General features: G+C 53.4%; 1 protein-coding gene across 2 annotated transcripts in view; it reads left to right on the top strand.

Moving 5' to 3' along the window:
• The window catches only part of ASPM (assembly factor for spindle microtubules), a 1,022,684-nt gene that overhangs the window by 849,338 nt on the left and 148,337 nt on the right, over positions 1-25,009 (top strand). For both annotated transcript variants that reach the window (XM_069641523.1, XM_069641524.1), the window contains exon 23: positions 22,852-23,006. In XM_069641523.1, the coding sequence (XP_069497624.1) occupies positions 22,852-23,006 (155 nt within the window). The remainder of the gene's footprint in view (positions 1-22,851; positions 23,007-25,009) is intronic.

A 25,009-nucleotide genomic window follows, 5' to 3' on the forward strand; every position in this document is an offset into this window, starting at 1 on the left:
CCTCCCGTTCGGATTGAAGTCGGCACACAGGGTGTTCACCAAGTGCCTCCCATCGGTGGCGGCGCGACTGCGCCTACAGGGGATCCACGTCTACCCCTACCTGGACGACTGACTCATCCGGGCAAGGACAAGGGAGCTCGCTGTGGAGCACACTGCGAAGACCGTCCAGCTGCTCACGGACCTGGGATTCTCCATCAACTTTCCAAAATCCCACCTGGTTCTGTCGCAAGTCGCCCTGTTTCTGGGAGCCAACCTCGACAGTGGCGCAGCTGGCCTCGCCGTCGGAGGAAAGGACCAGGACCATTCTGGGCAAGGTGCAGCGTCTTCTGGCCACGGACATGGCCAGGGTAAGATCTATCAAATCCCTCCTCGGGATGATGTCCTCCTGCATTTATCTGGTGCGCCTTTGCAGGCTTCGGATGCGACCCTTACAGGAGTTCCTCGACGCCCGCTGGATCCAGTCGACGGGCAGCTTCGAGGACAGGATCCCTCAACGAGATGTTCCGTCAGGCGATCCGGTGGTGCGGTACCCGCTCCCATCTGTCGGCGGGCACAGACATTCAGACCCCAGCTCAGCAGGTGACGGTGACGACGGACGCCTCCCTGGAAGGTTGGGGAGCACACTCCGGAGATCTTCACGCGAGAGGCTTTTGGCTCCTGGAGGAGAAGTCTCTCCACATCAACATCTTGGTGCTCCGTGCAGTGTTCTGGGCCCTCAGGTCCTTTCTTCCGTCCCTCAAGGGCAAGGTGGTGAGGATCTTCACCGACAACATCACCACGATGTTCTACATCCGGAAGCAGGGCGGAACCAGGTCCCCAGCCCTATCCAAGGAAGCCCAGGATCTGTGGCATTGGGCCGTCGCCCAAGGGATGTTTCTGGTGCCTCTTCATCTGGCAGGAATAAAAAACACGATCGCCGACTCACTCAGCAGGGAGCTGCGCTCGTGCCATGAGTGGGAACTACGCCAGGATCAAGTGGATCGACTCTTCCGACGATGGGGCGAACCTCAAATCGATCTCTTCGCGACAGTGACGAATTCCAAGTGCCAGAGGTTCGCCAGCAGGTTCCTCCAGCCGAGGAGCATGGGCGATGCTTTCTCGTTCCCCTGGGACGGCCTATTTCTTTATGCGTTCCCTCCGCTGCCGTTGCTGCTCCGGCTCATCAACCAGCTCAAGAGGTCCCGGTGCAGGATGATCCTCATCGCACCGGCGTGGCCGAGACAGATCTGGTTCCTGGACCTTCTGGACTTGTCAACGTCCCCACCAGTCAAGCTGCTGACGGACGCATCCATTCTCTCCAGAGAAGGAGGTGCCATTCTTCACCACAACCCGGAGTCGCTGAACTTGCAGGCCTGGCTCCTGCAGCACTAGAGTTTGGAGGGTACGACATCCCGGCCGACTGCAGAGAGGTTCTTGCAAAGGCCAGGGCGTCCTCAACTCTCAAGTGCTACGGACATAAATGGAAGAGGTTCTCTGTCTGGTGCCGTGCACAGAAGATTAACCCTCTGCGGATTACGGCCCCTCAAGTACTGCTGTACCTACTGTGGCTGGCCAAAGCTGGACTGGCTCACGCCTCCATCAAAATACATCTGGCTGCAATCTCCCGATATACCAGGACGACGGGACGGGCGTCCTTGTGGTCTCATCGCCTGGGGAAAGAATTCATGAAGGGACTATTCCGATCATTCCCGCCGGTGAAGGCTCCTGCCCCGGCGTGGGAGCTTAATGTGGTGCTGACCAAGCTCATGGGGGCCCCATTCGAGCCTATGTATTCGGCGCCTTTGAAGTTCCTGTCATGGAAGACAGCTTTCCTCGTGGCCATCACCTCCGCACGACGAGTGGGAGAGATCCAGGCCCTATCTTGCAAGCCTCCATACTTGACTTTTCATGACACGAGGGTGGTGCTGAGGACACACCCATCCTTTATGCCCAAGGTGCCGTCGGACTTTCACCTCAAGAAGCCCTTGGTGTTGCCAGTTTTCTTCCCGTCGCCTTCGTCACCGGCCGAGAGGACTTTACACTCGCTGGATGTAGCTAGAGCGCTGAAGTTCTACGTGGACCGCACAAAGAGTTTTCAGAAGATGTCACAGCTGTTTGTGAACTTTGGGACTGTGAATCAAGGGAAGGCTCTCTCGAAGACTTCCATTTCCAGATGGCTCTCCGGCTGCATCATGCACTGTCACCGGTTGGCAAACCGACAGCTGCCCGGCCGGCCGAGAGCCCATTCGATCAGAGCGATCGCTGCTACCACGGCGTTCCTGTCTGGTGTGCCCCTGCTGGACATCTGCAGGGCTGCGACGTAGAGGTCGACGCAGACCTTCACAAGCGTCTACTGCGTCGATCGGGTCTCCGGGGAGGAGTCCAGGGTCGGCCAAGCAGTGCTGCGCAACCTGTTCGCCTAAGGTGAGCCTGGTGAGGAGGTAAGAGTTGCTTAATGTTGAGTTGTTGTATTGCTTAATGTTGAGCCTGTTGCCGCCTCCCGTGGTTGTGCATGTGTGTACTGCTATGTATTCTTTTATTCATGAGCATGTGAATCCATGCCAGACCCCATGCTGGAGAAGGAACAAGTTACTTACCTGTAACTGTTGTTCTCCAGCATGGGTCTGGCATGGATTCACATGCGAACCCTCCCGCCTACCCCTCTGGGGCTCTTCACTTGGTCATACTGCCACTTACAGTGCTACCAAATCTGAGGATGGCTGCTGGAGGCGGGGCTTAGGGAGAGGGCAGTCATTGGCTGGGGGCAGTATGACCCAGAGACCAGTGATTGGTTACTACTAAGAAAGGCAGATCAGAAACAAAACTGATACTGATTTTTTTTCTATACCGAGGATTCCCAGCCTGACAGGGAATATTCATGAGCATGTGAATCCATGCCAGACCCATGCTGGAGAACAACAGTTACAGGTAAGGGACTTGTTCCTTCTCCTCCGAACCAATCACTGTCTTTTGGGTCATACTGCCCCCGTCTAATGACAGTAGTCTTCTTAAGCTTCACCCCTGGTATCCATCTTCAGATTTTTACCACACGTTGCAGTGTTTTGAGTCCTCTCTTCTTGCTTGTCGAGCCTTTTTGATATTTCAAGTTTTTTCAATTTAAATTAGTGTTTTTTTGACTGATTTTGTTGCAGTGTTAGACCGCAGGTTGACTACCGGCAGCGGGGACCCGTTGTCGGTGAAGATGAACTTTCATTGTGGATCTTCTCTCTGAAGTTTCGAGAGGCCCATGCTTGGGCCTACTTCGTGTCTTCCAACATGTCCAAGGAGAAGAGGACCCTCTTCAATATATGTGCAGAATGTGGACAGAGAAATGTGTATGTCGAAGATCGGCATTACAAATGTTTGTATTGCCTGCATCCGGGCCACGATGAGGATGGATGTGAGATATGTTGTGGATTTTTGAAGAAGACTAAAAAGGACCGGTACAGTAGGTTGGCAGTGTGGCTACAGTTGGGGAAGCCTCTGACTCATCCTCTCGGCAGGGTCCAGCCTCATCCAGGACTGGCTGGGTCCATGAGCGAACTCCCTCAGAGAAGAGGTCAATGTCCTTTGAGGATGCCCTATCCATGGGATCCAAAAGAAGGCCAAACGCCATGCTATGGATCCCACTGGTTTCGCTCTAGCCGCGGATCCCAGTTTGGGAAGGACACTGTCGCCATTGCTGTCTAAATCCACGGTGTGCCTGCCAATGAGGGGCACTCACTTCAAGAGGAAATCCTTAACCCCTTAGAAGCTTTGTCTACCATCTTCGGATAAGCCTACGAAGTAGAGGTCTGTGGTTGACTCTGCCTGTCCCCCGTCGACTACAACATTGACGGCCAAGACAACGACTTTGTCGACAGCTGCTTGGTCATCGAAGAAATCCACTACGTGAACGGTCATGGCCCTGTTGAATGGTTCGGCACCCACCTCATCGACGACCATCACAACTTTGTTGAATGAGGGCCTGGCAATGAAGATGGTCTCTACGGTCACAACGGTGGCAACTCTGTGAATGACCATAACAGAACGGCATATAGCTGTGGCTGCTGCGACGCCCACGACATCTGCTGGTGCCCCAGTAATGGGGACTGTTCCTATAGTCACCTCACTCCCGAAGGAGTTGGTAAAGCACAAGGAGCAACTAACGCCTTTGGAACCCCAGTCTAGACAAGGGGGAGCAGGCACAAAGGAGGCATCAAGGGAGCCAGTGCACATCTACACAAGCTCCCACGAGGACAACTTGCTTGAGGACTACTACTCGGATCACAAGAGGGTCTGAGAGACAGTGTCCAGAGGGATCTCCACAGGATGATCCTGGATCACCATCGGAGCTTGAAACACTTGTGTATAGGCGCGTTATAAATGCTGTATCATATCTAGCTCAAGAAGGCACATCAGCCCGAGCCGTTGCCGACTGTTCCCCCTACTCCTCAACCGGCACCCAGGGACATGTCGGACATTCTTATGACCGTGCACACGCTGGTATCGGAGATGCAGCAAAGACTGCCTGCTACACCTGCACTGGCTCCGGCCCACAGTCCCTCAAAGCCGCTGAGTAGCCCGTCCAGGCCGAACCGAGCAGATGGAGAGACGTTTGGTGCCGACGAGCCAACCAGGGCTTCGCCACTGGATGAGGTAGGCTCCTTTCATGCCATGAGTCAAGGAGGCTCTACCCTCTTCAACTTGGTGCTGGAGGAGACGAAGGAGGGGCTACTCTTCCTACACTGAGAGTACCGGCAGAAGACAGTCGTGTCCATCTCTCTGCTGGATGTCTGGGTGGAAGGTTTGGCCTTAATGAAGGCACTGTGTACCACGCCTCCCAAGCGGGATAGGCTGGAAAAAGAGAACGGGGTTCCTGACTCTGCACCCAAGGGCTTGAGGTCACAGCCTTCTCCTGACTCCGTGGTCTTTGCCAGCGCCAGGAAGCGGTCAGCAAATCAATAGTCTTCGGCCATGGTGCCCCCTAACCAGGAGAGGAAGAAAGTAGATGCGATGGGCAAGCATGTCATTTATACCATAGCCTTCACCATCAAGGCTGCTAATCCCTCTGCCATCTTATCCCTCTACGACACCGAGCTGTGGTATAAGCTGGGACCTATTTTGGACTTCCTGACGGACAAGAAGGTCAAGGCCCTGGCCCTGTTCCAGGAAGGTGAGGTGGCGTCGGACCACGCCATCATGGTGGTCTTGGACATCGTGGACACTGGGTTCCACCAGATGGGCAACTTAGTGTCCCTTCGACCACCAGGATGGCTGAAGGCCACCAACTTCAGGGTGGATATCCAGTCCAAGGTGGTGGACATGCCCTTTGATGGGGACAAGCTTTTCGGCAAGACAGTAGACTAGTCTCTGCAGATGATCGAGATGGACATGGATACAGCACACTCGCTGGGAATATTGCAACAGCAGCGGTAGTTGTCCTTTCCTCAAGAGGGAAGTCCGGCAGGTCCTCCAAGTGTTTAACACCCCCTATCATTGACTCTCCTGTTCCACGACTCAGGAGGCCTGCAGAGGATGCTCGCAGTCCTACGGCAGCAGAGGGCATTGTCGTCATCGCCCGCAGTCCAGGAGGCAGTGCCCAAGCTGCCCTGAATAGCCGTCGACCCGGGCCCCCATTTGTACACCCCAGTGGGAGGCGGACTAGCAAATTCTGTCAGTGAGTGGAAGACCGTCACCATGTACAAATGGGTGCTGGACATTCTCAGGTCAGGGGCACGCCTTGGAGTCCCAACGCAGGTGTCCTCGAATTCCTCCTGTGGCTCATGAAGAGCTTCAGATGGCACAGCTGCTGTAGGAGGTTCAAGACATGTTAAGGAAGGGGGCAGTAGAGCTTGTCCCCCTCTGCTGCCGGGGCTCAGGAGTGTACACCAGATACTTTCTGGTGTGGAAGAAGTCAGGAGGGTGGAGGCCAATCCTAGACTTAAGACACCTCAGTTAATACTTGAAGACCCAGAAGTTCATGATGGACATGTTGCAGCACGTGCTCGTCCAACTTTAGGAAGGAGACTTCCTGGCAACTCTGGATCTGAAAGACTCCTACTTTCACATCCCCATTCACCAAAAACATGAGTTCCTGCGGTTTGTGGTCTAGGGTAGCACTGTCAGTTCAAGGGTGCTCACGACCTGTGTCTGTTCAGAAGGATTCGGACACGGTTTTGACATTTTTTTTCTGATTTATTTATTAAATGATCAGAATAATGCCCATCACCATATTGCTACCAGGGTTTCCCCTGCCTATATAAATACCTAAGGTTCTTGTCAGTCATCAACAACTCTCCAAATAAAAAATAGTCTACTGTCCAAAAACGAAAACGACCTGACCCTACCACTATTCTAACCAAAGTAAATGAAGTCAGGAGAATGACTCCCTTCTCCGGACTATCTCATCTTTTTTTTTTCTTCAATTCAAAGTCTTTTAATGTGGTATTTTTAAATAGTCTCTCGTCACTTTCCTTATCAGACCTTGTAACTCGTTCAGTAGATTTTTGGGTTACTGTTTCTTCCTGGGTCAGTGTTCAATTGATCTCTTATCCTTGGTCTTATTCTTGAGATGGCCTACTTGGCGTTTCTCTTACAGGCCCTACTGGCCTTTACTTCACACTCCTAGGATTCTCCTTCCAATATGTTCCACTTCGCACTTCTTATGGGAAATCTCTTCCTCGTCCCGCGGTATTTTTCCCCAATGCTTATAGTCTCTTTTTTACAGATTTAATCTGGACTTACTCCTGCGTCCCGTCCCTCCATACTGCATGGGCGTCCCTCGCTAGGGACGGGAGACTGATCCTTTTTCCCAGAAAAAATGTTCTTCCCCTTTAAATTTAGAAGCGTGCGTGGGCGCGGCCTAGGGACCATGCGCTCCCCTGACTCCGCTCACCGGCGCCACTCCTCAGTCCCCTTTTCCGCGTCGACTGGAACGGACCGCTTTCACCAGCGCTCCTGGGTTTTGCTTCGGCATTGTAATTCCATGTGCTCATCCCTGGATACTTTCTTCTGTCTTTTGCCTTCTGTTTTTTTGGTCTTAATCAGGTACTCTGTCCTCTGGCACCACGCTCCTCCCCGGCGCATGTCGATATTGGTGAGCTTCAGCAGGTGTCCAGCCTGCAAAGGGCTCTTCCCTACGTCTGACCCCCACGCTCTCTGCCTCCGCTGCCTTGGCCCCGATCATGGCTCAGAGGGTTGTACCGCGGGTGACGCGCTTACATCATGCGCTCTAAAGAGCAGGCTAGCTCGGTGGAGGGAGTTCTTCGAGAAGTCGCCTCCAGAGTACTTGAAGGACTTTCAGTCACAAGTCTAGGCCCAAGCTAGCACTACTTTTTTCCATCGTACCCCGCAAGGGCGACTCCTTTCCAAGGAAACGTCTGAGTGGGAGTAACCAATCAGGTTCTCGCACCAGCACAGGTACCGAGGCTGCTTCAGCTACCGGCCGCCAGGCCGAGGGGGTCATTGGATCCTTCCGGGGACAGTGCGGAGGGACCGCAAGGTTTTTTGACCGGGTGTCCACCCAGGGGGGGCGCTATGTACTAGTACCGGATAGATGTTTTAGGGGGCGCTTGTACGCAGCACTACCGGTGACTCAGCTGAGGGCAATATGCCTTTCAGGCCCCATCCTGAGGCGCAGAGTAGGTCTCAAGCTCAACCGCCAAGAGTCCCGGAGGAGGCTGGGCCCAGCGAGGCAAGCACCACGACGTTGGCATGTCGCATGCAGCCCGACAAGATGGCTGCCGTGCCAGACAAGATTGCTGCTCGTCCGATACCGCCCCCCTGATGCGGAGCAGGTGGGAGAACGAGTTTCAAGGTGGAACTCGTCTCAACCAGGTACGTGGCCTACAGCGTACCCATCAGCATTGCAAGGCAGATTTACCCTGCAACCGAGTACGCACTGTTGCCAGCAGCAGTCCGCTACCCCGTCAATACCACCTGAAACCACCCCGCCCCCCCCCCCCCGGCCTGTGAGGACACCCTATTGGACACTGATGATGATGAGGAGGAGGAGGATGAGGAGGAGGAGGAGGACCCTGACACACCATTCTCAGCCAATACCTTTCACGAACGCCTTTCCGGTTTGGCCGAATACTTGGGGCTTCCACAAACAGAGGTTGAACTGGAGGCGAGGGTCCTGTCTGAGGTCCTCACCCTATGCTCTGCAGCTAGAACGGGGATCCCGATGCAGAAGGACGTTGTCGCTGTTAAGGAGAATTCTCTGTAAAGACTAATTTCCCAAACCTAGTGAGTCCCCCAGCATCTTTGCTGGATTTCTGGGGTTTATTTTTTTCTCCTGCTAAGAGTGAGACTCTTTCTCCCACTCTTAGGCATGATTAGAGGTGTTCCTTTGACTTTGTATGTGTTTTATGGGCTATGGGGTCCTTTACCCCATAGGGCTTCATGTGTTTTTGATATGTGGGTTACATCCTCCGTGCAGTAACCCAGGGGTGTTGTAGCGACCCCCAAACATAGACTCCATACCCTGGGACCGACTACTGTCTCCCAGGGCATGTAAAGTCACCATTGGCTTTAATAGTCTTAAATCGTGAACAGAACCATTACAAACCATCATATTGTGGACGTACTGGTCAGGGCAATTCGATTGCCCCGGGGTCTGTTGTTCGAGGGGGCACTGTCCAGTCCCCCCTGACCGAGTTTTGGCTGGTGGCAGTGGATACTACTTTTTATATTCGACCGCAAATATATTCCTATGGGATTTTCCCATTGTTCGAGGCTACCACTTTTTAAAATAGCCTCGAACATACCGCCGGTTTATTAAATTAATATAAATTCACCGGTTGGTATTTTTTGCCGAAACTCTGTTACAAAATGGCGTTTGTGTTCGCTTCTGTGACTCCAACACAAGTCGAGCCTTTTGTTCCACTTTTTGGTGGGCTTCTCCACAGAAGCCTCCAAAAGTGGTGCCACTCTGTCAGGGTACCACAGGGGATGTCGGAGGGGGTTTAGGCACCCTGGACTGAGTTGCCTTGGCAACTCAAGTCGCACTCTGGTGTGATTGGCCCAGTGGTGAGCTGCCCGGCTCACCACTTAGCATGTTTGAGTGACAGCTAGGACTGATGAATGGGGGTTTTCTGCATAAAAGCAGGGCTTTGGGGAGTGGAACTTCAGAAGTTGCCACAGGACCTAAAGAATCCGAGGACGGAGAAGCCGAGCCGACCTGCAACGACGACACCACCGGTGGAGCCCGCTGAACCGTCTCACCACTTTTCCCGACGACAGAGGAGATCTCCAGTCCGGAGAGTCTTCTTCCTTTGACTGGTGGGGATAACCAGTTTGCCCGTCTTTTCGCCTTCCTGGACCATATCGTGGCCGCCTTGCCTGGGCCAAGCACCCGGCAACCGGAATACCACGGTTTACCACTACCGCGAAGAAAAGGTTAGTACCTTGTAACCGGAAAACTCCACGGCTGGTTTGTTCCCTGGCAGTGCAACAACCTTCATCTTTCCTCCACGTCGAGACCTCCTCTTCCTCTGGACGAAACACTGATTTGCACCCGCTGCCAGGAACAACTGCCTCCGCTGGAGCGTTCTTCCCATTAAAGGTACTGTGTCCCGGCTGTCTTCCCTTGCGACAGATCGTTCGTAAATCCTCGACTTTCTAACCTGGGTTAGCCTGGGGCCTGTTAACTAACTTTTCCTGACTTGATATCAATCTTTTGTGAACTATCTACAAAGACTCTTTGGGCATAACCCCACTGTGTGATCCTGGACACATTTCGCTTGCTCTCTCTTTAAGAGTGGGCCTGGCATTTGAACTTCCTTGCTCTCCAGTAGACTTTGCCTAACCTGCCTCACTGTGGTTCTTTGAAAAGTATTGAAATTGTGTGCTTTCATAACTCTGCCTTTTCCCTCCCTTTTTTTTTAATAACTTATTAGAGTGCCATCTTAGGTTAAGCGCTCACCTCTGTCTGAAAATAAGTGGTGTTTCTCACTAAGACTTGTCTATTAAGTAATTAGGGTTGTATATCTATAATAGTGACTGTGTGCTGAATTTACTTACCTCTTTTTGTGCTAGTGTAATTTACAAGTGTGTCTTTAAATAAATAATTATATACTTTTACACCAAAGCTCTGGTCAGTGTTTGCTTGTGCTTCTGTATCTCTGTACCTATTGTGTATACTCTATGTACTGCCTAACTCATCTTGAGAGACGTCGGACTGCTCAGCCACAGCTACCAGGTAAATATGGGTGGTACAGACAGCTACCAATTGGGTTTACTGCCAACCACCTGTAGTCCTAAATCTTTTGCAGTGGTCCCTAAGGGAACTGCACAGGTTTCTGCCTAACAGTCGCCTTGGCCAAAAAGGGATGGCTGAAACCCCATTCAGCCCAGCCTACCAATCAGCTCCTCAACGCCAAGTACAGGCAGATGGAGGGGGATCCACTCTTACGGTCGGCTCATCCTCAACCACACTTTGGTGATTGCTGCGGCATCACTATACTCCAAGCCTCCGTCATCCTCGGCCACCTCATCTGCGGCACTCCTAGGCAAGGAGGAGAAGATCTTGGAGGTGTATGAAAAGGTGGTCAATTCCAACGCATCCCTTCACCTGCGTCAATCTAACGCAGACGCCATGCTGGCTGCCGTAAATCGGAGGCTTTGGCGGGTAATGGCTGACTTCCTTCTAGAACTTCCGTTGCAGAGCCAGATGGGGCTGGCAGAAGCTAAAATGGTGGCCCAGGATATCATGGAGTCCACCGTGGGGCACATAGACACCTCAGGCTGTGCCACCTGCATCGCCACGGATATGGGAAGTTGTTGGGACTGATTTTCTATACTCTGGCCTGGTGGTTAGATGTATAGAAGGCCAACCTATATTGTGACAGGAACAACTCTGTGAAGCTGTAGCCAAACCAGTTTCTCCAGCATGGGGTCTGGCATGGATTCACATGCTCATGAATATTCCCCGTCGTCAGGCTGGGAATCCTTGGTAAAGAAAAAACCAGTATCAGTTTCGTTTCTGATCTGTCTTTCGTAGTAATAACCAATCACTGGTCTCTGCGTCATACTGACCACAGCCAATGACTGCCCTCTACCTAAGCACCGCCTCTGGCAGCCATCTTCAGATTTTTACCGCACGTTCATGTGTTGGGATCCTCGTGCTATTGCTCTCGAGCGTTAGTGCTATTTTTTCACGTTTTTTCTCAAAAACTTCGTTTTTTCGGTCAGAAGAGCCTCAAGCTCCACCGATTCTCCATCCAATCAAGGGGGACCCGTGTCGGATTCGCCTGCGCCCCTCAAGGGTGAAGATTTCGTCGAGCTACGCTTTTGGAGGACTCCAGAAGTTTCTCAGGCCCGGCCATGGCCCAGGAGAAAGGGAGCTCGACGCCCGGAAAGCTGTTCAGGGTCTGCCCTGGATGTCAGCTGCAGAACGTCTTCAAGGAGGACGAACACTCTTTTTGCCTTTACTGCCTACATGAGGACAAGACGCACGTGGAGAAGGACTGTGCGTGTTGCGGCAACATGTCGGAGCGGACCATGAAGGACCGCCATCAACGTCTCGTCAACTGGCTGGAAGGGAAGAGTCCGTCCGGCGAGAAGAAGAGGAAGAAAGCCGAGCGGTCTTCTAAGACCTTTGAGGACGCCCCGGCGACGGGGGTCCAACTTAAGGCCAAGCACCGCGAGTCCGCTGGCACCGGGAGCGCCGAACGGTCGGGCTCTACGGGCGCCAGGCAGGGCGCACCCTCCCCGGCACCATCAACCACGAGCCAACGCTGTGGGTCGGGTAAGAGGAAGGCCGAGCACCCGGCGAAGCTCCTGGAGAGGCCCCGGTCGAGCGCGAAGGGGGAGCGAGGCAGTGTCCCCCCCCCCTCAAGGATAAGGCGGTGAGCGCACCTAGGGTGGTGAAGGCCTTAATCCATCCGGCCAAGCCCTCTATCGAAACTGTCGCGGCGGCCCTGGCTCAGCCTGTGGAGGCTACACCAGTGGTGGCGACCTCGGGGCTCAGAGTCTCCCTGCCACCTCGGAGGGAGTCCTCTTTTGTGCCCATCGATAGGACCCCCGTGAAATCCCCCGTGGGGAAGAAAAAGGGGGGGCAGGGTGTCGTCGTAGATTCGGCCTCAACCTCGGAGGAGGAGCTGGTCGAAGTCTTAAGCCACGGCCTCGGCGTGGAAGAAGACCGGCCCGTCGGGATGGATCCCGACGCAGTTGACGACATCATCGAGGGTACCGACGGGGCCCCTGATCGCCCGTCGGATTCCCCTCTGCCAGCGCCGCGAGACAACTCGGCGGCCATTTTGTTGGCTATACAGTCCTTATGCTCAGAGATAAGGACGAGACTACCGTTGCCGACGGAACCTCTCCCGTCGGGGGACCCAGAACCGGGACCTTCTGGTGTTCCCCCTACCAAGAAAAGAAGGATCCACCCTCCGCCTCCTTTTCAGCCGTCGTGCCCCTTCCAGCCCTCCTCCCCGTCCACCCGAGGGGATGATACGGGGACTGACACGGCAGCGACGGGTACGGACGACTAGGTATACGACGAGGATGTACCGTCGTCGCCTCCCACCAGGGCTTCTCCGCCCGACGAGATTGGATCGTTCCACTCCATGATCACCAGGGCATCCGAGCTTTTCCAACTCTGCCCTGAGGAGAAGAAGAAGGAAGGTTTCCTTTATCAGCGGCGCGAGGCCAAGAGGAAGACGGTCCTCTCAGTGCCTCTATTGGACGACATTTGGGATGAGGGCCTCACCCTCCTCAAGAACCTTTCCACGACGCCAGCTAGAAGAGACCGGTACGAGAAGAAGTACCGGGTCCCGGACACGGCCCCCCTGTGCCTCCGGGAGCAGCCTACCCCGGACTCCGTCGTCTCCGCGGCGGCCAGGAAAAAAGCGGGGGGGGGGTGCGGCCTCCACTTCGACTTCCCCACCGGACGGCGAGGGAAAGAAATTGGACGCTATGGGACGCAGAGTCATCTCGTCTGCGGCGACGACGATTAAAGCGGCCAACGCCTTGGCTATCGTGGCCCGCTACGACAGGGAGCTCTGGTACAAACTGGCTCCCCTACTGGACTTCTTGCCGGACGACAAGAGGGCAGAGGCCCTGGAGATCCTGCAGGAAGGTGAGGTGGCTTCGGACCACGCCATTACCGTTGCGACGGACATCGCCGACACTGGGTTCCGCCAGTTGGGCAACGGCGTTTGCCTTAGGCGGCGTGGATGGCTCAAGGCTACGGACTTCCGTCAAGACGTTCAGACCAGAGTCCTGGACATGCCCTTCGATGGGAACAACCTGTTTGGGAAAACAGTGGACGATTCCCTTCAGGCCATTAAAGCGGACACCGAGACGCCCCGGGCCCTTGGAGTTCTGCAACAACGACGGACGCCCTTTCGGAGCAGCGGAGGCAAGGGCGCCTCCAAAAGTTCCGGCGGCGGTTTCTCGACCTACCGTCAAGCGGCCCGCTCGTCGGCTCAGGAGGCCTACAGAGGACGAGGCAAGTCTGGCGGACCCCGCCGTCGTCGCCAAGGAGGTCAAGGCGGCAAAGCCTCGTTGAAGCAGGATTGAACCGACCGTGGGGTCGGGCCCCCACCGAAGCACCCCGGTGGGAGGCCGGCTGGCGAGCTTCGTCAGCGTGTGGGAGTCCATCTCCACCGACCGTTGGGTGCTGGACGCCTTGGCCCGGGGCCACGCGCTCGAGTTTCAAAGAAGGTGTCCGCGCGTCCCCCCCGTGGCCAGGAAAGAACTTCACGTGCCTCAACTTCTCCTGGAGGTAAAGGCGATGCTCAGGCAGGGCGCCATCGAACTCGTCCCAAAGAGGCTTCGGGGCTCCGGAGTTTACTCGAGATACTTCCTCGTGAAGAAGAAGACGGGGGGATGGCGCCCCATCCTGGACCTGCGACGTCTGAACAAGTTCATCAAGGCGCAAAAGTTCCGGATGGTCACCCTCCAGCACGTCCTGGGTCAGCTGGAGGAAGGAGACTTCCTGTCGTCGTTGGATTTGGAGGATGCCTACTTCCATATTCCCATCCTAAAGGGGCACCGAAAATTCCTCAGGTTTGTGGTTCAAGGGCGTCACTACCAGTTGAAAGCCCTCCCCTTCGGACTACGGTCGGCACCCAGGGTATTCACCAAGTGCCTTGCACCGGTGGCGGCGCAGCTGCGCCGCGAGGGGATCCACGTCTACCCCTACCTGGACGACTGGCTCATCCGAGCCAAGACGAGGGAGCTCGCCGTGGTTCACACGGCAAGGACCGTCCGACTTCTCACGGACCTGGGATTCTCCGTGAACTACGCCAAGTCTCACCTGGTACCCGCGCAAAACGCACTGTTTCTGGGAGCGAAGCTCGACAGTGTCTCTTCTGGCCTCCCTGTCGGAGGAAAGGATCAGGTCCATCCTGGGCAAGGTACAGCGGATGTTGGTTTCCGACGCGGCCAAGGTGAGGTCCATCAAGTCCCTCCGCGGAATGATCTCTTCCTGCATCTACCTCATTCCCATGTGCAGGCTCCGGATGCGCCCGTTGCAGGAGTTCCTGGACGCGCGCTGGATCCAAACGACGGGCAGCTTCGAGGAGAGGATCACACTCGACGAGAGTTTCCGCCGAGCGGTCCGGTGGTGGGGCAACCGCACGCATCTGACGGCGGGCATGGACTTCCAGACTCCAGACCACCAGGAGACAGTGACCACCGATGCCTCCCTGGAAGGGTGGGGAGCGCACACCGAAAATCTGCACGCGAGAGGCCTTTGGCTCCCGACGGAGAAGTCCCTCCATATCAACGTCCTGGAGTTCCGTGCAGTGTTCTGGGCCCTCAGGTCCTTCCTTCCGTCCCTCAAGGGCAAGGTGGTGAGGATCTTCACCGACAACACCACCACCATGTTTTACATCAGGAAACAGGGCGGGACCAGGTCCCCAGCGCTGTCCAAGGAGGCGCAGGACCTGTGGCATTGGGCCGTCGCCCAAAGGATGTTTCTGGTGCCGTTTCATCTGGCAGGGATAAAAAACACCATCGCCGACTCACTCAGCAGGGAGCTGCGCTCGTGCCACGAGTGGGAACTACGGCAGGATCTAGTGGATCGCCTCTTCCGACGGTGGGGCACACCCCAGATCGACCTGTTCGCGACGGCGACGAACTCCAAGTGCCGGAGGTTCGCCAGCAGGTTTCCCCAGGCGAGGAGCATGGGCGATGCCTTCTCGTTCCCCTGGGAGGGCCTGTTCCTCTACGCGTTCCCTCCTTTGCCACTGCTAATCCGGCTCGTCAACCAGCTCAAGAGGTCACGGTGCAGGATGATCCTCGTCGCACCTGCGTGGCCGAGGCAAATATGGTTCCCGGACCTTCTGGACTTGTCAGCGTCCCCGCCAATCAAGCTGCCGGTGGATGCGGATCTACTCTCCAGGGAAGGAGGCGCCATCCTCCACCACGACCCGAAATCGCTGAACTTGCAGGCCTGGCTCCTGCAGCGCTAGAGTTTGGAGGATACGACATACCGGCCGACTGCAGAGAGGTTCTTGCAAAGGCCAGGGCGTCCTCGACTCTTAAATGCTACGGACACAAATGGAAGAGGTTCTCTGTCTGGTGCCACGCACAGAAGATTAACCCTCTACGGATTACGGCTCCCCAGGTACTGCCGTACCTGCTGACGCTGGCCAAAGCTGGACTGGCACACGCGTCCATCAAGATTCATCTTGCTGCGATCTCCCGATACACCAGAACCACGGGCCGGGCGTCCTTGTGGTCTCATCGTCTGGTGAAAGAGTTCATGAAGGGACTGTTCAGATCGTTCCCGCCGGTCAAGGCTCCGGCCCCGGCGTGGGAGCTCAACGTGGTGCTGACCAAGCTCATGGGACCTCCGTTCGAGCCTCTGCACTCGGCCCCGTTGAAGTTTCTGTCGTGGAAAACAGCGTTTCTTGTGGCCATCACCTCCGCACGACGGGTGGGAGAGATCCAGGCCCTTTCATGCAAGGCCCCGTACTTGACTTTTCACGACACGAGGGTAGTGCTCAGGATGCACCCCTCCTTCATGCCCAAGGTACCGTCGGACTTCCATCTCAACGAACCCTTGGTGTTGCCTGTGTTCTTCCCGTCGCCTTCGTCGCCGGCTGAGAGGACTTTGCACTCCCTGGATGTGGCTAGAGCGCTGAAGTTCTACGTGGACCGCACAAAGTGTTTTCGGAAGACGTCACAACTCTTTGTGAACTTTGGACCTGTCAATCAGGGGAAGGCTCTCTCGAAGGCTTCCATTTCCAGATGGCTCTCCGGCTGTATCATGTACTGTCATCGGTTGGCAAACCGACCGCTGCCTGGCCGTCCGAGAGCCCATTCCACCAGAGCGATCGCAGCTACCACGGCGTTCCTTTCTGGTGTGCCCCTGCTGGACATATGCAGGGCTGCTACGTGGAGGTCGACGCACACCTTCACGAAATTCTACTGCGTCGATCGGGATTCCAGGGAGGAGTCCAGGGTCGGCCAAGCAGTGCTGCGCAACCTGTTCGCCTGAGGTGAGCCTGGTGAGGAGGTAAGATGCTTAATGTTGAGTTTGATGTACTGCTTAATGTTGAGCCGTTGCCACCTCCCGTGGTTGTGCATGTGTGTACTGCTATGTATTCTTTATTCATGAGCATGTGAATCCATGCCAGACCCCATGCTGGAGAAGGAACAAGTTACTTACCTGTAACTGTTGTTCTACAGCATGGGTCTGGCATGGATTCACATGCGAACCCTCCCGCCTACCCATCTGCGGCTCTTCATTTGGTCATACTGCCACTTCACGTGCTTCCAAATCTGAAGATGGCTGCCAGAGGCGGTGCTTAGGTAGAGGGCAGTCATTGGCTGTTGTCAGTATGACGCAGAGACCAGTGATTGGTTATTACTACGAAAGACAGATCAGAAACGAAACTGATACTGGTTTTTTCTTTACCGAGGATTCCCAGCCTGACGACGGGGAATATTCATGAGCATGTGAATCCATGCCAGACCCATGCTGGAGAACAACAGTTACAGGTAAGTAACTTGTTCCTTAGGTAGCAGTGACAGGCGGTCTAGGCTAACTTCTTCAGAGTTGGTGAGCTTGTAAAGGGTCCAATGAGGTCACACAATGGGAATCACAAATTACACTTAGACAGGATGTATAAAAATAGTTACTTAATTATGGCCAAAGCACACTCTAGGAAAATGACTACAAGTAGGTAGATGTATCCCAGAACACTATTAAACTAAATTCATATATACATTCACTAGGTTCAAATGCATAACTCAAATCAGATACTCCTGCAAAGGAATTGTTTAGACAGCATTATACACAAAAAGGTCCATATAGATGGTCCCCAGCTAAAATTGTCCAACCCTAAGTTTTCTGGGACCTTGTGCCCTATTGTTCGGGATACAGTTCCAGACTTATCCTGCAGGAAAAAATGCAGGTAGGGTCTCTGGAGTCCTGTGAAGGGTTCTTCGAATTAGTGTTCAATGTAGGCTAATGCCCAAAAGTAGCCCCAACAGTCAGAAGTCTTGCATAGGCAAGTATTGGCAAAGCCAAAAGTGTTGGAATTAGGATTATTATAAGCCTCAGTAATTTATCCCCCTTACTCCGAATCTTCCTCAGACTTGGTAGAACAATGGAAGGGTGTCCTAGGTTGCTTTTCCCGCCGAATTCCGCGGTCCTCGATTTCCAGGGGTTGCAGGGTCGAGCTTCACTCCGGTTGGTGTCTTTTGTTGGTGCAAGGACTCTCGGTCGGAGAATGCAAAAATAACTCGATGCAGCACCCCTCTCAGAACTGGACTCTGTAGCTGCGGTCGGACCTTCCGGTCTATCTCGGGACACGTTTGTGCTAGAACGCTGACATATTGCAGGAGGGAGCCTTACAGTGGTAGCTGAGGGTCCACCAAGTCTCTGGCTGGTGCAGTGACAAAGTTAGCACGGTAGACAAAAAATGATGCTGGTCAGCCACCGGACGGTTCTGGGGCACTTCTGAAGGCGATTTTTGTGCTGGGCACCGAGCAGACGTCTGGAATGGATGGTCCCTCCCCTCCAAGGGTCGTAGCACCTTCGCAGGGCTACTGAAGATCACAAGCAAGACAGGGCGCCACCAGGGCTGCAGCAGAAGTTGGCTGCCAGGCCTCCTTCAGTCAGGTTTCAGGTTTCTTCGCGGGTCTCACAGCGGGACAGGATACCTGGCTCCTTCAGGTTTCTACAGGACTTCTTCTTATACTAAAAGCCAGGTAAGAGCTGAAACTCCCACTAGCCAATAGGACTAAACCATCCCCTGTACCCCCTCCCCCACCAGCAGTGGTCCAATCAGGACCACTGGCGGGAACATTCATGCATACCACTCAGACACACAGAAATCAGTATGTGGATTGGAGTCAGACTGACCCAGCCCAAATCCTACCTGCAAACACACATAGCCCTCCAGTAGCTCCTGCTTTCCCGGGTACTGGATGTCCTTACAAGGACAGGAAGAAGGCTAAACAACAAGGTGGCAAAAGAACAGGTGAAAAATGTCATGTGACGGCCGTGTTTGACGAGTAGCCACAGTTAGTAGCCAAACGCTGTAAAGCTGAAACGAAATTCCCCAAAAAAGTGGGTAAAAGTCACTGCTGCCACCAGCCCATCTTTTAAGCTCATCTAGAGTAACCAAAAAGCACTGCAGTGTAAGCTGCATTGAGCAATGATAAAAAGTTACCACAAGTGATACAAAAGTAACCACTAGTAGCAACATAGTAACACGACTAAGGGAAACGCTGTTTCCCAGTACTGATAGCCTGACGGGCATATCATTTTCCGCATAATATGTGAGCAAAGGCCAGTACAATGAAGCTTAAGGCTTCACTGTACTGCAAAAAGTGCATGTCAGATTCAAAAATAAAAGCAAAAAGTTTGGGGGTTCCATAAAGATTGAAGGAAACGTGCAGTAAAGAGAATCTTTCCTAACAGAAGGACAGCCTGGCTACGGGCTACCAAGTTCAACCCGGACATCCAGGAACGCATATTGGGCCTTCCGGGTGGCGACCTCTCTCATTCCACCACCGATGAGGAGCTCCATAATAAGACCAGTTCCCAAACGGCAAAGTCCTCATCTATCCTCACGAAGTCCATGCCCAGGGCCTACACCCAGTCGCATCAGCGCTCCGACAAGGGGACGGGCCTTTGGAGGGTTCTGGGGCTTCCAGGCACTGAGGTCGAGGCCACCTAACCATTCGCCAAGTCAGCACCGGTGTAAACGGCAGTAGTGGGCTGGGGGGGCAAGGGCTTCTTTCAGTTCCCCTCCTCTGCCCCTGCCTCGGAGGAAAAAGCTTGACGCACCCCTTCAGATCCACGTGTCTCCGGTGGGGGCAGGCTTGCCCTTCACACACAGTTTTGCCGTCAGAGGTTTGCGGATCCCTGGATTCTATCAGTAGTGTCCACAGGTTACCGCCTACCGGTTCCTTTCTCCTCCCCTCCCCTCCACTCCCACAGATTGGGACAACAACTCTGTTGGTGGAAATGTGGTCGCTCGTACAGAGCCAGGCAGTGGAAGAAGTCCCAGCCTCCCAGCGAGGCATGGGCCTCTACTCCAGGATTTTCGCCATACAAAAGAACCACCATGCTGGTGTGAGAGTCGTGTTGGACCTTTCCATCCTCAAGCTCTCCCTCTCTCTTCAAAAATTCAAGATGGTTACACCAGCTTTTATGGCGGAGACATTGTGCAGGGGAAACTGGTTGTGCTCCCTGGATCTGAAGGACGCGTACCTACACATCCCAATTTGGCAGCCTCATTGGTCTCTCCTACGGTTCAGGATCATGGGCTTCCATTTCCAATACAAGGTTCTACCCTTTGGACTCAACTCAGCCCCCCGGGTCTTTACCAGGCTGATGAACGCAGTGGGAGCCCTTCTCAGGGCCCAGGGCCACCAGGTATACCCGTACCTGGACATCTGGCTTGTCGGGGCGAGATCCCCAGAGGCGGTCCAGCACACCACCTACGCCCTCATGAACACACTCCTCAAGCTGGGATTTTCCATCAATCTCAAGAAGTCACACCTGCAGCCTATGCAGAGCTTGATTTCCTGAGCCTCATCTGGGACACAAACTCCGAGAGAGTTTTCCCCCTCCGAGGACAAGATCGCAACCATCAAGAAAGCCTCGGGGTAAGTTTCTCAGCAGACAGCTGACCTTAGCCTGGTGGTACCAGCATCTTCTGGGTATCATGGTGGCGTTCCTGCTAGCAGCAGTGCACACCAGGCTCAAAATAAGGAGATTGCAGCTGCACTTCGCCGCCCCATGGAATCTGGAGCGGTGCTTGTGTGCTTGTCAGAATTCCTCCCTCTCCCCGCTAGGACCTTGTCTGGTGGAGCACGGACTGCAACTTGCGGACAGGCAGTCCCTTCCTTCTACAAGCACCGCAACTTGCCATCACCATAGATTCCTCCTTGGAAGGGTGGGGGGGGCTACTCTGGACAACCACAGTGTCCATGGAGTGTGGTCTCTCCAGGAGCAGGAGGCCCATATCAATTGACTGGAGCTGAAAGCTATCTGGCTTGCTCTCAAAGTTTTTCTGCCACTTATAAGTGGCAAGTCGATCCTCATTCAAACGGACAATTCCAGCAGCATGTATTACATCAACAAGCCGGGTGGCACCAGGTCCCCTCCCCTGTGCAGCCTGGCTTTCAGCATGTGGGAGTGGGATCTGGAGAACATATTCTTGAGCGCAATCCACCTCCCAGGGGAGTCCAACCTGTAAGCGGACAGGCTCAGCAGACTGGGAGCGGACAATTGCGAATGGCAATTTAACGATCGCAGGGGATCTTTAGCAGAGGGGGGCACCCTCAGGTGGATCTTTCTGCCACCTGTTACAACAAGAAGTGCCCTCAGTTTGTGTCCTGGCGGGTAGAGGGCTACCTCGGCGACGCCTTACAGTTTTAATGGAGCAGCATGAATGCATACGCCTTCTCTCCCACTCTGCTGGTCCACAGGGTGATCTGGAAGATAAGGGAGTCACGTCACCTCAACATCATTCTGATAACTCTGTGATGGCCTGCGAGGCCATGGTTCTTGGGGCTGCTTAGCCTCTCTGACCAACCTCCGATCCACCTTCCACTGGGCCTAGCTCATCTTCTATCGCAGCAGGAAGGCAGGCTCATACACCCAGCTCTGCAGAAGTTAGCCCTTGCAGTGTGGTTCCTGAGCAGGTCACACTAAGGCATCTGCGGCTGTCACAGGCGAACCTAGACATCATAAAGGACACAAGGCTACTAGGAGCCATTACAAAAGCAAATGGACCAGGTTTTGCCACTGGGTGGAGTCAAAAGAAGTTTTTTTGCTTACTTGCACGTTGGACGAGGTGCTATCCTTCTCTGCACACCTTGCGCACTCAGGGGTGCAAATAAACACATGCCGTACCTATCTGGTGGCCATCAGAGCCTACCAGCACTCGGAGAAGGAGGTGTTCTCATCCTCCAACACAGTGGTTAAACATCTGGCGAGCCCCACCAAGCTATACCCGCCTGTCAAGAAACCACACCCTGTGTGGGACCTCAAAGTAGTGTTGGGCGCCCTGGCGCGCAAACCTTTTGAGCCAATGGTGTCCGCGGACATCGGACTAGTCGCCATTAAAATGGCTCTCCTGGTGGGCCTTGCGTCTGAGCGTAGGGTTGGCGAGATACAGGCACTGGTTGCTTCAGAAACGTACACCACCTTTCATAGAGATAAGGTGGTCCTGAGGACGCACCCTGCATTCTTACCTAAGGTGGTCTCTGCTTTCCACTTAAATGAGGAGATAGTGTTACCCACTTTCCTTGCGGACTCTAAGGATGATGCTCAGAGGGTCTTGCACTGTCTACATGTTAGGCGCACGCTGAAATTCTATCTGGACAGGACCAAGAGCTTCTGCAAGTCGGAGGCTCGCATTGTCACCTTCGGGGGGGGCGGTCAAGGCCGGGTTATCAGGCTTGTAAGGCCTCCATAGAAAGGTGGATGTTTCGGCCATCAAAGAGGCCTATGAGGGGCAGCGCAAACCACTTCCAGCGAACATGCATGCCCACGCTATCAGAGCCACAGCTGTGGCGTTCGAGACATGTCCTGTGGCAGGTCATCAGTAGGGCGGCCACGTGGGCCACTCCTTCAGCCTTCTGCAAGCACTACTGTGGATTTGTTACTTACCCCAATGGCAACCAAAAAGATACATTTGGCCTGCCAACGTTTTAAATCGGCTTGCATACCTGGTGATGCCAAAAACCAAATAGCTGCGACAAGCCTACCCCCTAGAACCAACAAAAGGTGATTGTAATCACCCGAGGTAGCAAATGGGGTGCTTAAGCATCCCTTGGACCAGAAGATTTCTGAACAACCCAGGACCATATACTCCAAATGAGTGAACGAATAATGTAGCGGCTGGAGGACCTCAGATGAAGGCCCTTTGACCACTAAAAATAGCGTTGTGATTCAAATATAAAAAGGGGAAAAAAGCAAAAGTCCAGGAAATTTAAAAGGGCACTACACAGAATCTCTAAAAAAGGAATTCTCTGACTAGAAGGTAACGTGTCCTGAGGTTTTTTTCCTGTTTCCTATACTGGGTGGGTGTTTTTCGAAAATGTAGCCATGCAAGGTAGGGATGTATCCATTAGCAGAAATTAGTACTTTGCTTTGTTGTGCTTTTCCAGCTACTTTGTTGCAGTGTCTGAGTGTAAGCATACTTTGTCACAGTTGGCTGGTAGCTATTTCAAAAGGACCTGCCTAACTCAACTGAGGTTGTTTCTCCGCATTAGATCAATTCCTGTTTTACAGCATTTCTATGGGGTGCTGAGTAATGTTTTTATTTTAATTGGATTTTATGGTAGTGGGGGGGGGGGCAAAGGAAGTCTATGTGGGTGGCTTGCCCCCATAAGAATGCAGTGAAATGGTCACCACTGTGAACTGTACTGAATATAACAAATGTGCTAACACTTGTTGTTTTCTTTTAGAGGTGGCAACCAGATTATCTTCAGTTTGTTGTGAAAATATGGCACAAAGTGGGGCAATTTCAAACATTTTCATTTTGATCCGGAGCTGTAACCGGAGCATCCCATGTATGGAAGTTATCAAGTATTCAATTCAAGTTCTGCTCAACTTATCAAAGGTATTTTATCACACTAGTTATTTATCCAAGAACTAACATTTGTGTATAATTTTGAATTCAAACGCTGAGTTTTTCTGATCTTGATTTTCATTGATGATTGTGAAGGTGTTCATTGTTTTTCCCTATTTTGGATTTTTCTTCTGTTACCCTTTTTCTAGCTGGCTTTCTAATAATTGGAGGAATTCTTATAAGCATTTCTAGGGAAATTAACTTAAACTGTGTATTTAATTTTACAACCTTGCAGCTCTTGTAAATAGAGGGGCTGCTGCTGTGCAGCAATGAAGTTGACTGACTAGAGCGTGAGCTCCATCCCCAGCGATATCCTACCAAGAAATGAATCCTGCATTATGCCCACTTGGTGACTTTGCTCGACGACCTTGTGTGATGGTGATGAGCGGAATGTTCCGCTTAAATTCTGCAACGATCGGTGCTGTGTGAGAGCTGCTATACCTGGTGCAGCCGGCGGCGACCGGAGGCTGCAGTGGCCGTTGCTGTCTGTCATGGTAACAGGCCAAAATCACAAAACTCACACGGGGGGGCCCGGATGAACACAGTCCTGGTGCCTTTGGCAGCAGGCTCATGAACAACAATGAAAAGGAACACTTCATTTGGGCGCAAGAGTGCTTTTATTATTGGAACTTTCCATGTACTTAGGAGCAGCCCCACATGTATAACATTGGGTGTGGCTGCTTCTCTGGGTTGGCTTGCACGTGCTGACTCATGGAGTGGCAAGGTGTGGCAGGCAAGCCAGGCCTGGTGGCCGTGTCCCACGAGCTCAGCTATGTAAGCTGCTCCAATCCTGAGGCCGGCGCTTTGCGTTATTCTGCACTCGCATGCAGCGCAACGCTCACCGCCACCTGGGTGCATACTTACCTCTTGGAATCCAGTTTCCTGCCTTCGCACATAGCTTTGGGGACCTGCTCTCATCTGCACGCATCTTCCACTGAACCCGGCACCATTATTCCATCTTCCTACCTTCCAGATAGCAGAATCTTGACCTCGACACTGCAGCACGACGCGCTCCTCATCCATGAAGACAACTCCTGCAAGGAAGACGAAAGACAAGATTAGACATTTAAAAAATATTCAGTTTGAGGTTGCACTACCATTGGACCTCACGCTCATCATTAATCCACCACTTACCTGTTGTCAGATCATCGCAGATTCATTCCTCTTCCATCCGGCTTCGTCTCGGGGTCTGAAGCTGCCACTTGGCTGCAGCTTCACCTATTCGGAAGAAAGCAGAAGAAAGACATTATTTAAAGAGCGGATGACAGAACAAGATTGCAACGAACAACGCAAACACTTTAAGAAAGGAGCCGAAGAACAACAGGCTAGAAGAGACAAGGGAAAGAACAAAGACACTTACCAACACGAAGTGGCATAGTCACAGCTGGACTGGACTTCCACGTGCAAGGGCCCAGTGAAGGAACTTGGTCCTGTTGTACGAGCGCCCCTGCCAGAAGAAGCAGGACGATGAACTCATCATCAATATTGACCATGTGAGCTTCTATGGGTCGCTGCATGCTCACACAAACCACGCTTTGGGAAGAAGGGTTTGAGAGGGGAAGCAGTCACAGATTGGCAAACTCACCTCCTCTCACATTTACGCAGGAGCAGTGGTACCACTTACCGCAACCCACAGAATACTCACAGAGAGAGAAGCCGGACAGGGGTGATCACATTCCAGGGAGGGTAACACTGCCTTAACCTGTGGCTGAGCACGGCCTGTACAGAGGGGAGGCCTGATAGGCTATGGCGCGACAACTGCTCTTCGGACTGTGTACCAGTTGGCTTTATGTTTTAGTGCGGAGCCTGGACAGTGTTGTAGCGGCTATAGCCTGAGTGTGGCAAGCAGAATGGGATAATTACATAGGATTTCAGCACACTGAACTGGTTGGCATCCAATCTTGGTAGCACTTGCATTACAGGCAGCAGCTTGGTAGAGAGACCTTGCCCTGACGTCCTACCGTGCTGGTGAGTGCATGAGTAGTACAGGGGTC

Source organism: Ambystoma mexicanum, chromosome 1q (assembly GCF_040938575.1).
Source record: "Ambystoma mexicanum isolate Mex_15411 chromosome 1q, UKY_AmexF1_1, whole genome shotgun sequence".
NCBI classification, from domain to species: Eukaryota; Metazoa; Chordata; class Amphibia; order Caudata; family Ambystomatidae; genus Ambystoma; species Ambystoma mexicanum.